At 38.0% G+C, this 14,802-nt stretch overlaps 1 protein-coding gene across 2 annotated transcripts; it reads left to right on the forward strand.

Moving 5' to 3' along the window:
• The first annotated feature begins 4,363 nt into the window (after positions 1-4,363).
• Positions 4,364-13,815, forward strand: LOC107806342 (protein argonaute 1). Of its 2 annotated transcripts, none has more exons than XM_016630482.2 (22): positions 4,364-4,549; positions 6,025-6,689; positions 6,796-7,004; positions 7,084-7,233; positions 7,337-7,470; positions 7,635-7,744; positions 7,915-8,021; positions 8,216-8,354; positions 8,433-8,549; positions 9,757-9,864; positions 10,022-10,093; positions 11,165-11,287; positions 11,380-11,545; positions 11,633-11,892; positions 11,989-12,131; positions 12,245-12,307; positions 12,392-12,455; positions 12,602-12,737; positions 12,826-12,899; positions 12,984-13,078; positions 13,164-13,195; positions 13,357-13,815. In XM_016630482.2, the coding sequence occupies exons 2-22, from the start codon at positions 6,033-6,035 to the stop codon at positions 13,572-13,574; spliced, it is 3,177 nt and encodes a 1,058-aa protein (XP_016485968.1). In that variant the 5' UTR covers positions 4,364-4,549; positions 6,025-6,032; the 3' UTR covers positions 13,575-13,815. The 2 variants fall into 2 exon arrangements, with proteins under 2 accessions (XP_016485968.1, XP_075075764.1); XM_075219663.1 differs by having other exon boundaries at positions 4,385-4,549; positions 5,821-6,689.
• The last annotated feature ends 987 nt before the right edge of the window (positions 13,816-14,802 follow it).

Raw genomic sequence — 14,802 nt, forward strand, 5'->3', positions numbered from 1 at the left:
TCATGCAATAACCAACAACAACAACAACAACAACAACAACCCAGTATAATCCCACAAGTGGGATCTGGGGAGGGTAATATGTACGCAGACCTTACCCCTACCCCGAAGGGTAGAGAGGCTGTTTCCAGGAGACCCTCGACTCAAAAGCAACAGAAGCCGATATATTAGTACCATAAAAATGCATAATAAAAATGCATAATAAAAATGCATAATAAAATAACAGCAATACAATAGATATGAAATACAGAATACGAAATACGAAATACGAAAAAGATGGCTGGTATAGTAAAACTAGCAGGTAAAGCCCTGCATCAATAGACGACCAATGACATTCTTAGTCCAACTCCTAACTGGCTAGTCTCACTCTATTGTGCTGTAGAAATATTCACAACTCTCCCCTAACCTACAACCTTAATACTCGACCTCCATAATTCCCTGTCAAGGGCCATGTCCTCAGTAATCTTAAGTCGCGCCATGTCCTGTCTGATCACCTCTCCCCAATACTTCTTAGGTCGTCCTCTACCTCTCCGCGTGCCCACTACAGTCAGTCGCTCACACCTCCTCACCGGTGCATCAGTGCTCCTCCTCTGAATGTGCCCGAACCATCTGAGTCTTGCTTCCCGCATCTTGTCCTCCATGGATGCCACGCCCACCTTCTCTCGAATATCTTCATTCCTAATCTTATCCATTCTTGTATGCCCGCACATCCACCTCAACATCCTCATCTCTGCTACTTTCATCTTCTGGATGTGTGAGTTCTTTACCGGCCAACATTCAGTTCCATATAACATGGCAGGCCTAACCACTGCTCTATAAAACTTACCTTTTAGTAACGGTGGCACTTTCTTGTCACACAAGACTCCCGACGCTAACCTCCACTTCATCCACCCCACCCCTATACGGTGTGTGACATCCTCGTCAATTTCTCTGATCCCCTGAATAACCGATCTTAGGGCACATGGTAGTACCAAGATATAGTTCTGACGATGATATTAGGGCACATGGTTGTACCAGGAAATTTCAATTAACATTCATCGAAATTTCTAACCAGGATATAGTTCTGAAATTAGAAAAAGTTCAAAACTTTGAGTATAAAACAAAGATTGTACCAAGATACCCAAATACTGTACGCAATAGAAGATTATTTTTTCATCCCCATTAGTAAGAAACTAGAAAAATTGAATCTTAAAATATAAGAACAAAACTAAAAATTGGAAAAAAAAAAATTGAGCAAAAGAAATACTTACCAATAGAGAAAGGGATGAAGATTTGCTATGGGTGAGAGTAATCTAGAAGACAAAAGCAATGAATGTATAGGATTGAATTAGGTTAAGGGAGGCAGTGAAGGTGAAGGTGAAGCAGCGACAGATTATTGAAAAGAATTGGGAAAAGTTTTCCCAGTAATCTTATTTGGGCGATGATTTCTTTTCTTGTATTGGGGGAAAATATTTTCATTAATTGTAATATTTGGAGCGAAATTTATATAAGATATTTTTAGACTACGCTTATAAAGAGTTACGATATTATTAATTAGTTTAATAATATGACAACTCTTCAAAAATGTTGCATTATGACTAATAAGCGTTGCCACATAAGTTGTGTATTGGCAACATTTAAAAAGTATGGTCTTTATATTTTAAGAGCACGCTTTTTAAGGGTGGCCTTAAAAACCGTGGCCGAAGACTCTAATTAAAGGCCACACTTATAAAGTGTATCTATAGATATTTTTGGCAACACTTTTCAAGCGTGGTCTATAATTAGTATGGCTGTAGGCCTAAAATGCTGTAGTGTATCTTATTATTACATTTCATTTCTGCCTTACTTCATATTGATGTCCCTTTTTTTGGGGCAATGTGCTTCATGACACGCAAGTGTAGATAGGCGAGGTGAGGACCCTCCACTGTAGGCTGCCTCCAGATATCAGCTTTTGGTTGGTGAGCTCCAATTCTTCCTGGAGTATTGCCGAGTCATGTTCTAAATATGTTATTTTGTTTTATGAGGATGTCGGGAATCCTGTCCCGACTTATATATTATGGTCATATTTTCTTAGAGGTTTTGCAGACAGTGTCCTGTGTATAGCTTTAGGTATGCCATGTCAACGGCCTTGTCGGCCCCTATGTAACTGTATAAATCTTTTTGAATTAGTTATGTGAGTTAATTTCTAATATTGATACTTATGTATATAGATGTGGCCTATCATGGCCCGTGACGAGTCTTATAGTAAAGAAGGATAAGGTACGTGACGCTCGGTTGAGTAGGCACCGGGTGCCATTAGTGGCCCTCCGATTTGGGTCGTGACACCCAATCACAGGCCCTACTCGCATATGCGAACTCTTGTTCGCAAAAGTTAGGCTCACAAATGTGAGATCTGCAGCAGACACCAGAACTAGTATTGCACCAACAATCTTCATATTAACCAAATTCATCCGAAACACGTCCAAAACTCACCATAGCCCCTCGGGCTCCAAACCAAACATGCACACAAGTGTAATAACATTATATGAACTCGTTCACGCAATCAAATCACTAAAATAACATCTAATTCTACGAATCGAACATCAAAATGAATGAAATTTCATAGTAAACTCAAGAACAACTAAAATTACATCTAAGCGTCCGAATCATGTCAAATAAATTCTGAATTGCACCAATTTTGCACACAAGTCTCAAATAGCGATATAGACCTATTTCAAGTTTTAACATCAAAATACGAACCCGTTACCTATGAAATTAACTTACGGTCAAACTTAGAAAATTTTCAAACTTTCAAAATACTAGATTAGGCAAAATGAGTCAAATCAACCTAGGAACCTCCAATTTCAATTCCGACCATACGCCCGAGTCCAAAATCACGACTTAGACCTATCGGAATCGTCAAAACACCAACATGAGGCCGTTTTCGTAAAATGTTGATTGTGATCAACCCAAGTTATTTTAAAGCCAAAAATCATGTTTTCTTCAAATTTTCACATAAAACTTTTCAAAAAGCAACAGGGACCGTGCACGCAAATCAAGAAATATCAAATGGAGCTAACAGAGGTCTTGAAATACGAAAATAAGAGCTAATACTCAAAATGACATATCAGGTCATCACATTGATCCATAAATTTTAGATGTCTACAGTGACATGTGGTTTGATTCGGTAAGAAATGGTGTTAAATTACAATAAAATCAACATGCTTTGTTTTAGTGAATATACAACAAAAGAAATTAAATCAAACCCAACAAAGCTGCCAATATTTATAATATTGAGTTAAGCCAATAAAAAAAAATAAGGCGTGAGATATTATTTATTTTAAGTTAAACTATACGATTTTTTCAAAAGGCCTCGCTGCATTAAGCTAGCATTTGGACATAAATTTGATTGAAACTTAAAAAAAAAGGTTTTTGAAGTTGTGTTGGAAAATAATTTTTGGAACCCCACTTGTGGGATTTCACTGGTTTTGTTTTTGTCATTGTTTTTTTAATCCACTAGGCGATGTGCCTAGTGCTAGTTTTTGTCATTGTTGAAGTTGTGTTTTGACATGCATTTTTATTTGAAAAAAAAGTTAAAGTTTTGTGAGTGAAAGAAAATTTTTCACCCAAAAACTGCCCTAAACCAATTTTTGGAAACTTGAAAAAAAATTCAAACTTTTTTCAAAAATTGATTATAATTCATGTACAAACAATGTTTTTAATTTTATTTTGAAAAAATTAGCTAAATTCTACTGCCAGACGAGAGCTAAGTGTATCTCTATATTTCATACATATATTTTTAATTACCAATGTGAGACTGTATTTGCATAATTAACATATAACATTTCATACTATTTTATTTTGTATATTTATTTCTAGAAATCTTTGGTAATATCTTATATTTATTTTTAAAATTTTCGTGAATGTTAGATCTTTGGCATCTGATTTTGTTGAGTAACCTTTAGAAAACTTCACGCCTTGTTTGAATCTCGTTAAGGGATCTCATTTATCGACGAAGGAATATTTCGGTTTGTTCATTTATTCGGTCCAGCTATCAAGTCAAAACATTAAAATAAAGCTATTGGCCAACCACATATATAGAAATATAAAAAACACTGTTTTCTGTTAATGAGAAAAACAAGAACCAATGATTTAGGACAAAAAGAAAACTTGAAATACACAGCCTATGCGACCAAGAAAATTCCAAAAAGATGGAATAAAAAATGAAACCGAATAAACTTATTTAACATTTAATTTAATTTGATATTATTTATTGACCAAACTTCAATATAAAAAATTGGATTCCGTTTCCTATTAGTGACCCTTGCAACAGTAGAGCAGCGAAATGAAATAGAGCAGGGACAGATTCGTCATTTTAGAAACAACCAACCCTGGGTTTTAAAACAGCGAGTCTGATTAATGCAGCCTCTATTCGCTTTTTGTTATCTACACATTTGATTTTCTCTCTCTACAAATCACACTCACCTATTACTCTCTTTCTCTCTCTACAAACATATAGTGCCGTTTCTCTCTCTCCGCCTCTCTTCGTGTTTTAGGGCACCGTGGTGGTTGGTATCCCGGCGGCGGTTTTGAGGTGTATGATTTTACTGTTTATGTGTTAGTTTAGCTTTTACGGTTTTTTGTTAGATCTAGCTGTTTTTTTACTGTGTTTTTTTTCGATCTTGGGGTTTTGCCTTGCACTGATAGTTTGATTTTTCTTGTTTTCGTTGAGCTCAGTTAATTATCAGATCTAAATGACTGTATGAGTTTCTTTGTTTGCTTATGTTATGAGTTTTTCTCATATATGTTGTATGTGCCTCGAAATATAGGTTTTCAGAAGTTTGTTTGTTTCGTGGTTTATTTTAACTCTTCTCTTTTTGTGTTTTTTTCCTTTCAAAAATGTGAAGTAATGAGTGCAGTGTTGAGCTGTTTATCACTTGTATGTTCTTTTTGATATGTTACTTAATTTTATAGACTGCTGTAAGGAAGTGAAGTTTTGATTTCCGTTCGTGTATCATCCTGTTAGCTCTATTTTAATTGTTTGATGACTAGTTATTAAGTGATTTCTAAACTATATGATGTTTTTAAATCATTATCGGGTTCCTCTTTGTTATACTGCATATGACACTCTTAAGGTGTGTTGCTGTAGTCCTGTGGAGGCTAAGGCTGTGAGAATGTCCTTTATATCTTCTATACTTGCGTTTAAGCATAAATGATTATATGGGTAACTAAACTGCCCATTGCTATATTTTGATTAGTGAGGTTTTGTTCTTTGTTAAATTATAAACTTATATTTTTAACAACATTTGTCCTGTTATCTTTGTATATCAAGATTTATTGTCTTGTTCTATTTGTTACCATTTTCAGAGCAACCTGGATGGGAAGAAATTGCCTTTTGGGTTTGGTAGTGAAAAATGTTTCTATAAATACTTCTCTGAAATAAACAGAGAAAAGTCTATCCGCCTTTTAATCACAAAACAACCCAGTTGTCTTGTTGTCTTGTTTGAACAACCCTCTGAAATAAACCTATTCTCTCTTGTTGTCTTGTTTGAATTATGAATTCAATTAAGGTTGTACTTGTAGGAGTGAATAGTTTTATTTTGTGTTGTTTGTGGTCTTGAGAAATGGAAATTATATGAGCTTTTACCCTTTTGTTGCCCGCTAATGCCGTTCTCTTTGATCATCAAAGAATATGTCTAAAACCTTGGATACGTTTTTCTGTGAATCATAGATGAATCTAGTGAAACCTTTTATTTAGGAGCTTGTTGCTGCATAATATTATACAGTGGATCTTTTTGTTGCTGTTTGCAATAAAAGTGGCTTGCTTGAACACATGCTCATGGATGTTTAGTTTGTAATTTATAGGGTTCAGCACATAGATGTTTGGTTTGTGATTTATGGAGTTCTGGATCTGGAGCCTATAAGTTGTTGTCCTTAGGGCTTGTAGATTGGTATCAGATACAGGCAGCAGATACGCTTTTTGACGAGTATTATTAATTGTGTCTGGAAGAAAATGCTGTTGATCTCTTGAACATTTTTTAAGTGATAATCGTCCTTGGGTTGTTGTAGTTATTACTATGGTGCGGAAGAAGAGAACTGATGTTCCTGGTGGTGCTGAGAGTTTTGAGTCCCATGAAACTGGAGGGGGACGAGGTGGTGCCCAACGCCCATCACAGCAGCAGCAACATCAGCATCAGCAAGGTGGAGGAAGAGGCTGGGCACCTCAGCATGGAGGACATGGTGGCCGTGGTGGTGGGGGAGCTCAACGTGGTGGAATGGCCCCTCAACAGTCCTATGGTGGACCTCCTGAATACTACCAACAGGGCAGGGGAACTCAGCAGTATCAACGAGGTGGAGGACAACCCCAGCGCCGTGGTGGCATGGGGGGCCGTGGGGCACCTTCTGGTGGCCCTCCTAGGCCACCAGTACCCGAGCTGCACCAAGCAACCCAGACTCCACATCAGCCTGTACCATATGGAAGACCATCAGAAACATACTCAGAGGCTGGTTCTTCGTCTCAGCCACCTGAACCAACGACACAGCAAGTGACTCAGCAATTCCAGCAACTTGTTGTGCAGCCAGAAGCAGCTGCAACCCAAGCAATACAACCAGCATCGAGCAAGTCGATGAGGTTTCCACTCCGGCCAGGAAAGGGTAGTACTGGTATTAGATGCATAGTTAAGGCCAATCACTTCTTTGCTGAGTTACCTGACAAAGATCTGCACCAGTATGATGTGAGTGCTCAAGCATTGCTAAGTGTTCTAGTTATGATCTTCCTTTATATTATTTACTGAGGGTCTATCTTGATAATTGCTTGTCATCTTTTCTAATGGCTTTCAGGTTTCAATTACTCCTGAGGTCGCCTCTCGGGGTGTCAACCGGGCTGTCATGGAGCAGCTGGTGAAGCTTTATAGAGAATCCCATCTTGGGAAGAGGCTTCCAGCCTATGACGGAAGAAAAAGTCTATACACTGCAGGGCCCCTCCCTTTTGTTCAAAAGGATTTTAAAATCACTCTAATTGATGATGATGATGGACCTGGTGGTGCTAGGTGTGTCCCTAGGGTTTTGAGAAATCAGATTCAATTTTAGCAATATTTAATATATCCTTTTTCTTATTTGTGGTTGCAGGAGGGAAAGAGAGTTTAAAGTTGTGATCAAGCTGGCGGCTCGTGCTGATCTTCATCACTTGGGGATGTTCTTACAAGGGAGACAGGCTGATGCACCGCAAGAAGCACTTCAGGTGCTGGATATTGTGCTACGCGAGTTGCCAACGTCTAGGTATGGTTCTTGAACTGCTATAATATCTGTTTGTCACAAATATTGATTCCTTTTCAAATTATTTGTTTATTTATCTTTTCCCCTTTATCATGGTTGACTGCAGGTATTGTCCTGTGGGCCGCTCTTTCTATTCCCCTCATTTAGGACGAAGACAACCACTGGGTGAAGGTTTAGAGAGCTGGCGTGACTTCTATCAAAGTATTCGTCCTACACAGATGGGATTATCCCTGAATATTGGTCAGCACAATTTTCATGACTTTGTTAAATCCTTTTTTTTGTAGTTTGATTCAGTAGAACTAGTAACTGATTTGCCAGTCAAGCTCAGTACTTTTACCATAATGCTTGTCTGTACTGAGTATGCATTTCTCATCATTGTGCACTTTTGTATATTGGTGGAACAGATATGTCTTCCACGGCTTTCATTGAGCCACTGCCGATTATTGACTTTGTGAGCCAGCTTCTGAATCGGGATATCTCTTCTAGACCACTGTCTGATGCTGACCGCGTTAAGGTTGGCTTTGACATTTGACAATCTTATTCATGATCGTGTCATAATCTATCCGAATTTCTTACTGTTGCCAGCGATTGACTCGATACTTGGATTCTTCAAATATTAGGGTCATTTACATTGTTTCTTTCAGGTTGTTTGGCTACTTTTGTTTTAACTTCATTGAACTGCAGATAAAGAAGGCCCTGAGAGGTGTAAAGGTGGAGGTCACTCATCGTGGAAATATGCGGAGGAAGTATCGCATTTCTGGCTTGACGTCTCAAGCAACAAGAGAGTTGACGTATGTATTTGGCTTAGTATAATTATCATATTACTTTTTTCTCTGTTTATATCCAGTCATGACCATAAACCTTTTACATTTGGATTATATATAGGTGTAATTGGTGGTGTGCCTTCTGAGCTTTTAATGTTCTGTTGTCTATATGTGGGTTTTTCTCATCGTGCTAATCCTCGTCTTTTATTTGTTTTGGGCAGTTTTCCTGTCGATGAAAGGGGTACGATGAAAGCTGTTGTGGAATATTTTAGGGAAACCTATGGTTTTGTCATTCGGCATACCCAGTTGCCTTGTCTTCAAGTTGGAAATACGCAGAGGCCAAATTACTTGCCAATGGAAGTAGGTGCCTTTCTCATTGGTAACTAGTCTTTTCTAAGTATCTTGTGTATTTTATGTGCTTACATATCTTGAGTCCAGGTATGTAAGATTGTGGAGGGACAGAGATACTCAAAACGCTTGAATGAGAGGCAGATAACAGCACTTCTAAAAGTGACCTGCCAGCGTCCTCAAGAGAGAGAACGTGATATTCTTCAGGTTGGATCTTGCTTCTGAAACTGTTTCTATTACTCTTATCCTAATAATGAGGTTCGTAGCAAATGTGTAATCTGTATGATTTATGTCCCTCGTTTGTTAATTGCTTCATGTGAACCTTGACGTAGCTATCTTTCTTTGTTAAGTTTTATTGCCTTGTTTCATGTACCAGTTATGGTATTTTTTGAGAACGATGCACGCATTATGGTATTTGTTTGTCAATGATGCCTCGGTAAAGGTTTTTCTACGATGAGGAGGAATGCAATGACAGTATGGTAATACATTTCCAAAATTTTCCCCGTGGTCATTGGCGAATGCAGAATTTTTCACAAGTGGTGTCACATTTAAATAAATTAACACATAAATAAAAATGTTGTAGGAAGATCATATAAATTAAAAGAAATTTTAAAAAAAGAAAGCAAAAGAAGGAAAAAAACTAAACCTTTGTCACAAGTAAGTAAAGATGACACTACTTAGCAAGATTGGTAGTATATTGCAGAGGGGTGTCCCGTCCAGAAGTATTTAAATTCATTTGCTAAAAGAAAAAATAAGGCAAATTTACAGCAGGGAAGAATCGATCCTGTTACCTCCTGGATAAAACGTAGCATCTCCCCCCTTGCACCATAAAAATTTTGTTTGTCAAGTGGTGTCATCCATTAATATTAGAATGTTTTTAATGTTCATATCATATATATATATATATAATTAAATTTTTCGACGAAGCGGTCTTCATCCAATATAAATCTGCCCCTGCCCGTGATTTTTAGTTAGTAAATGTAGAACTGTGGCGAAGGGAATGGCAATGAGTGACCAAGGATTCATATTTGTTTTTATGAGTGTTACGAAGTGTGATTTATTTGGTGAAAGGGTGGAATTTAGTTAGTAGAGTGTTCATTTTGATGCAATTGCTGGTTCGTAATTGTACATGCAGTTGTGCGTCATAGCAGAACACTTTCAAGTTGTGAACAAAATGTTTACAATGAGATTTTTTGTGACAAGCTTAGTGGGAACAATCTTACTGGATAAATTTTTGTTGTCTGTGCGTCTTGTACACTAGATACTCCTTGGTAGTCAAGGTATTTACTAATTGCTTTAGTGTTTTTCTCGGGCAAAACTTTTCCATCTTACTCTTCCTGCATGTTTTTCAGGATAAATTCAGGCCTTTTTGCAATGTTATCCGTATTTACAATCTAATACTTTCTTTTATTAGACTGTTCATCACAATGCTTATGCTGATGACCCATATGCGAAGGAGTTTGGTATTAAGATCAGTGAGAAGCTTGCTCAAGTTGAGGCTCGCGTTTTGCCTGCACCTTGGGTAAGTTGAAGCTTTCTCTAGTTTGTTTGGTGTGATCATGTGATTGAGGGTGATGGTATAACTAATCCTTCTCGATTTAGATATTCTTGATGCAGATCATGCTTTGGTGAATTAAGTTTATTGTAGAATTGTGAAATTATGTTAATTGTTTCTGCAGCTTAAATACCATGATACAGGTCGAGAGAAAGACTGTCTGCCACAAGTGGGCCAGTGGAATATGATGAATAAGGTAACTGAAATTAGCATAATCGAGATTCCTGTAGTCAGTTTGACTGTCATTTCCATGCAGATAAATGCCATTGATTAATCGTGTGTGCTCTTACAAGATTTGCCTGGTTTTGTCACTGAACGCTAATCTTTAGGTCTTCACTTAAGTATAGTTTAGCTGGTCTTGCCTTGTTGGTACTTGTTTACGCTACATGTAGCTTATGACAAAATACCCAACCTTAAGATTAGTGTGTGCTCTTACAAGATTTGCCTGGTTTGTCACTGAACACTAAACTTTAGGTTTTCACTTAAGTATAGTTTAGCTGGTCTTGCCTTGTTGGTACTTGTTTACGCTACATGTAGCTTATGACAAAATACCCAGTTTGTTTGCTTTGTGCTTTCCTTTTTGATCTTGTAAATATCCTAGAGCAATACAACTCATCATTATGTTGGTGGTCAAAAAGTAGTTTGGCTACTTTTTGTGACAAATTCAAGACCATGCATTTAATATTGCCCCCTTAGCTGATGAGAGATAGACTCCATTTTTTCTGATTCCAGTGGTTCAGTCATACTCCCTCCGGTTCACAATAAGTGACCAGTTTACTTTTTTATTTCGGTTCAAAATAAGTGTCCAGTTAGGTAATCAAGAAAAAATTCAATTTGTTTTTACTCTTTTACCCTTATGTGCATATCCCTAAAAAGTTTTCTCACTCCTCAGTATAACTATGTGACCAATATTTAATAAGGGTAGTTTGGTCATACTAGGTATTTTTGTATAGGATTTAGCATTTTCTTAATGGGCGTGCTAAAAGGAAACTTGTCACTTATTATGAACCGGAGGGAGTATGATTTATCATGGGCATCGATCCATCTACTTTAGCTGCACCTTAGGATGATATAGCCTTAAAAGTGAATAGTGGTGTTCAAACAAGGAAAAACCTATGTTGCTATCTTGGCACCCAAAGACATTGAAATGGCGTAGTAATCAATGAAACAGCCAGAGGGTTGCCATGTCTATTGTCTACTCTGTTTGGATTTTCGGACAGTGTTGGATGCTTTAATTATTTACTCTTCGCTTTATTATTGTTGACAGAAAATGGTTAATGGAGGAACAGTGAACAACTGGATCTGTGTAAACTTTTCTCGCAATGTGCAAGACACAGTTGCACGTGGGTTTTGTTCCGAGCTTGCACAAATGTGCATGATATCCGGAATGGTAATTCAGAAGTTCCAGTTTTCCCCCTTTTCTCCCTGTATTTATTTGATAATCCTGAGATATAACAGTTTAAGATACTTTTGTCTTTGTAGAACTTCAATCCCAATCCCGTTCTACCACCAGTGAGTGCTCGCCCTGATCAAGTTGAGAGAGTCTTAAAAACTCGATTTCATGATGCTATGACAAAGTTGCAGCCAAATGGGAGAGAGCTAGATCTTTTGATTGTGATATTACCAGACAATAACGGCTCTCTTTATGGTACAAGCCTAGAATGGTGAAATTCATATGGTGCTTTTGCAAACTCCTGGAATATGCTACAGCTGAAATTTTTACTTCTTTTCCTAGGTGATCTAAAACGGATTTGTGAAACTGAACTTGGAATTGTCTCGCAATGCTGCTTGACAAAACATGTATTTAAGATGAGCAAGCAGTATTTAGCCAATGTATCCCTGAAGATAAATGTGAAGGTTGGAGGAAGAAATACTGTGCTGGTTGATGCGCTCTCTAGACGAATTCCCCTTGTCAGCGACCGCCCAACTATCATTTTTGGTGCAGATGTCACCCATCCCCACCCTGGGGAGGATTCTAGCCCGTCAATTGCTGCGGTAATTGCTGTAGACTTCATTCTTTTGGTTTCATGAATCCACTCCTTTCATCTATATATCTGAAGCAAAGAAGTGCTGACTTTTCATATCTTTCAGGTGGTTGCTTCTCAAGATTGGCCTGAGATTACAAAGTATGCTGGTTTGGTTTCTGCTCAAGCGCATAGGCAAGAGCTTATACAAGATCTGTACAAGACTTGGCAAGATCCAGTTAGAGGACCCGTGACTGGTGGCATGATAAAGTATTCTGCCTTTTTCTTTCCTTATTTTCAAGGAACATGTCTTGATTTTCAAGTTTCAAGCTAATGGACTTAATTTTGCTTCTGACTGATGGTCTATCTCACTTATAACTCAGGGAATTGCTTATTTCCTTCCGTCGAGCAACTGGACAGAAGCCTCAGAGAATTATATTCTACAGGTATTGTTAATAACACTTCTATACCTGCATTATAGAAATTTCTGTTCCTTTTTTGTCTGAAATGGATTATCCTTTTCCCTTCAGAGATGGTGTTAGTGAAGGACAATTTTATCAAGTTCTTCTTTTTGAACTTGATGCAATCCGCAAGGTATTTTCCCTTCTGTTATACCTTACTCTGCCTGCTTACTTTAAACTCTGGATTTCTCTCTATTTTTTGGACCATGAAGATGGGTAGAAAACAAGCTTGCCCTTTTTATTTGTTAGAAGGTATGAACTGACTTGAACCCAATTCAGGCATGTGCATCTTTAGAACCCAACTATCAGCCCCCAGTTACATTTGTTGTGGTCCAGAAACGTCATCATACTAGGTTGTTTGCCAATAACCACCACGACAGAAATGCAGTTGATCGGAGTGGGAACATTTTGCCTGGTGAGTATTAGTCTCTGTATCTCTAGTGATTCTATACTAGCTTAGCTGCAAATGAATTCTAAAACCTTTTTATAATGTAATTGTGAAGGTACCGTTGTAGATTCAAAGATATGCCACCCTACTGAATTTGATTTCTATCTCTGTAGCCATGCCGGCATACAGGTAATAAGATTGGTATTCTACAAACATATGATAGTCATGTACTAAGGACTCTGTTGCAAGTTACTGGATTTTGTGATACTGCAGGGTACTAGCCGCCCAGCTCATTATCATGTTCTGTGGGATGAGAACAATTTTACTGCTGACGCCCTGCAGTCTTTGACTAACAATCTCTGCTATACGTAAGTTTACTTTTGAGCTGCCATAGTTCTTGAAATTTTCCAGCATTCTAATTCTGGTGGCTTAACTGTTACTCCTTAATTTCAGATATGCTAGGTGTACTCGTTCTGTCTCCATTGGTATGTACACTGCACTTGTTAGTGGCTTTTCTTCAGCATCTATTTTTATTTCTCAGTCTCAACCCCCCTCCCCCTCATCCTTTTTTTGTTTGGAATTTTTCCACGTATAGCCTGTTCATCGTAGCATGTTACTAACTCAAGTTCATTGATGCTGTTTGCAGTTCCACCAGCATATTATGCACATTTGGCAGCTTTCCGTGCTCGGTTTTACATGGAGCCAGAGACATCTGACAGTGGATCAGTCACAAGCGCAGCTGCTTCAAACAGAGGAGGTGTAGGAGCTATGGGAAGGAGCACGCGAGCACCAGGTGCTGGTGCTGCTGTAAGGCCCCTTCCTGCTCTCAAGGAAAATGTCAAGAGGGTTATGTTCTATTGTTAGAGAAGTTCCTCGCTAAACCGGGCTATATGATGTGGATATTGGTTGACTTGCTAGGAGTCATGATTGTCACTTAAATGGCAAGATCTTTTTTCTTTTGAAAATTCTTTTATTTATCACACCTTGGCTTGGCTTTACCGTGATGTGTGTGTGTGATATCCGGCTATTGTTTTGAAGTCTTGCACAAATTGGGTCATGAAATTTCAATTGTTTAATTCGTGTCAGTTAAGTCATTTGCACATGATGTTTGTGGTGTCGAACAGTTGTTCTTGAGGAGCTTGATTGCCTATTGTCGTAGTATGCTGTATGCCTATTTATTTTTTTATTTGGTCCTTGCTTGTAGTATGCTCCTGCGCTCGTGCCTTAGAGAGACTTAACATCACTCTTTCTTATTCTTTTCATTCTTTTTCTCCCTTTTTGATTTTCAATGCTTGGAATTATTACCTCTTATTGGATCCATTCAAACCCTTCTGCTTATTCACCTTTTGCATTTTTCTTTTTGTTCGTTTCTTTTTCTTGCCTTCTCGTCATAGAGATTATCTTTTTTTCTTTTTGTGCCTTGATACCTTTTTCAAATTTCTCATCTCTCCCTCAAACTTACGTTTTAAGCCATTTGTTTCACGAAAATGTTAATGGAAGATCGGGTGCCAAGAGAGGGTCAACGATAAAATAGGTAAAGACTTGTAACATGGTTATTAAATGAGAAAAGGCTAAAGGCTCAAAAGGGTTGACTAGGGATAATGACATTGGTTGGCAATAGAAAATTCAAACGGGCCAAGGAGAGTACAATCACTTCTCAAACCAAGCAAAACTTAGAATTTCGCCTTGAAACACATTCGGGGCAAGTTCTAGACCCTTCACACGGATACTTGGACTAGCAACAATTCATCTCACTCCTTACACAACCCGATTGTAATACAGGACAGAGTCAACGACCACATTCAAGTTTAAAGATCACAAGGGTCAAATTAAACCACTCGATGATTGCCAAAGTCATCACAAGAGTTACAAAGTCACTAACTAGAGCTATTTCTTTCAAAAACCTTGTCTCTAACCATAAGCACGTAGTTAAGTGTGTTGGTGCCAATTGAAACATGGTTGACTCTTCGAGCATGACTTAATTAGGTTTTTTTATTCATTACTACTATTATTATTGCCTAAAACACAGAAACGTGCTCATTCCCTTAAGAAGGTTATCACGCCATCCATCGTTGAGACAAGTCACCCTATT

This window comes from Nicotiana tabacum, chromosome 8, assembly GCF_000715075.1.
Source record: "Nicotiana tabacum cultivar K326 chromosome 8, ASM71507v2, whole genome shotgun sequence".
NCBI lineage: Eukaryota > Viridiplantae > Streptophyta > Magnoliopsida > Solanales > Solanaceae > Nicotiana > Nicotiana tabacum.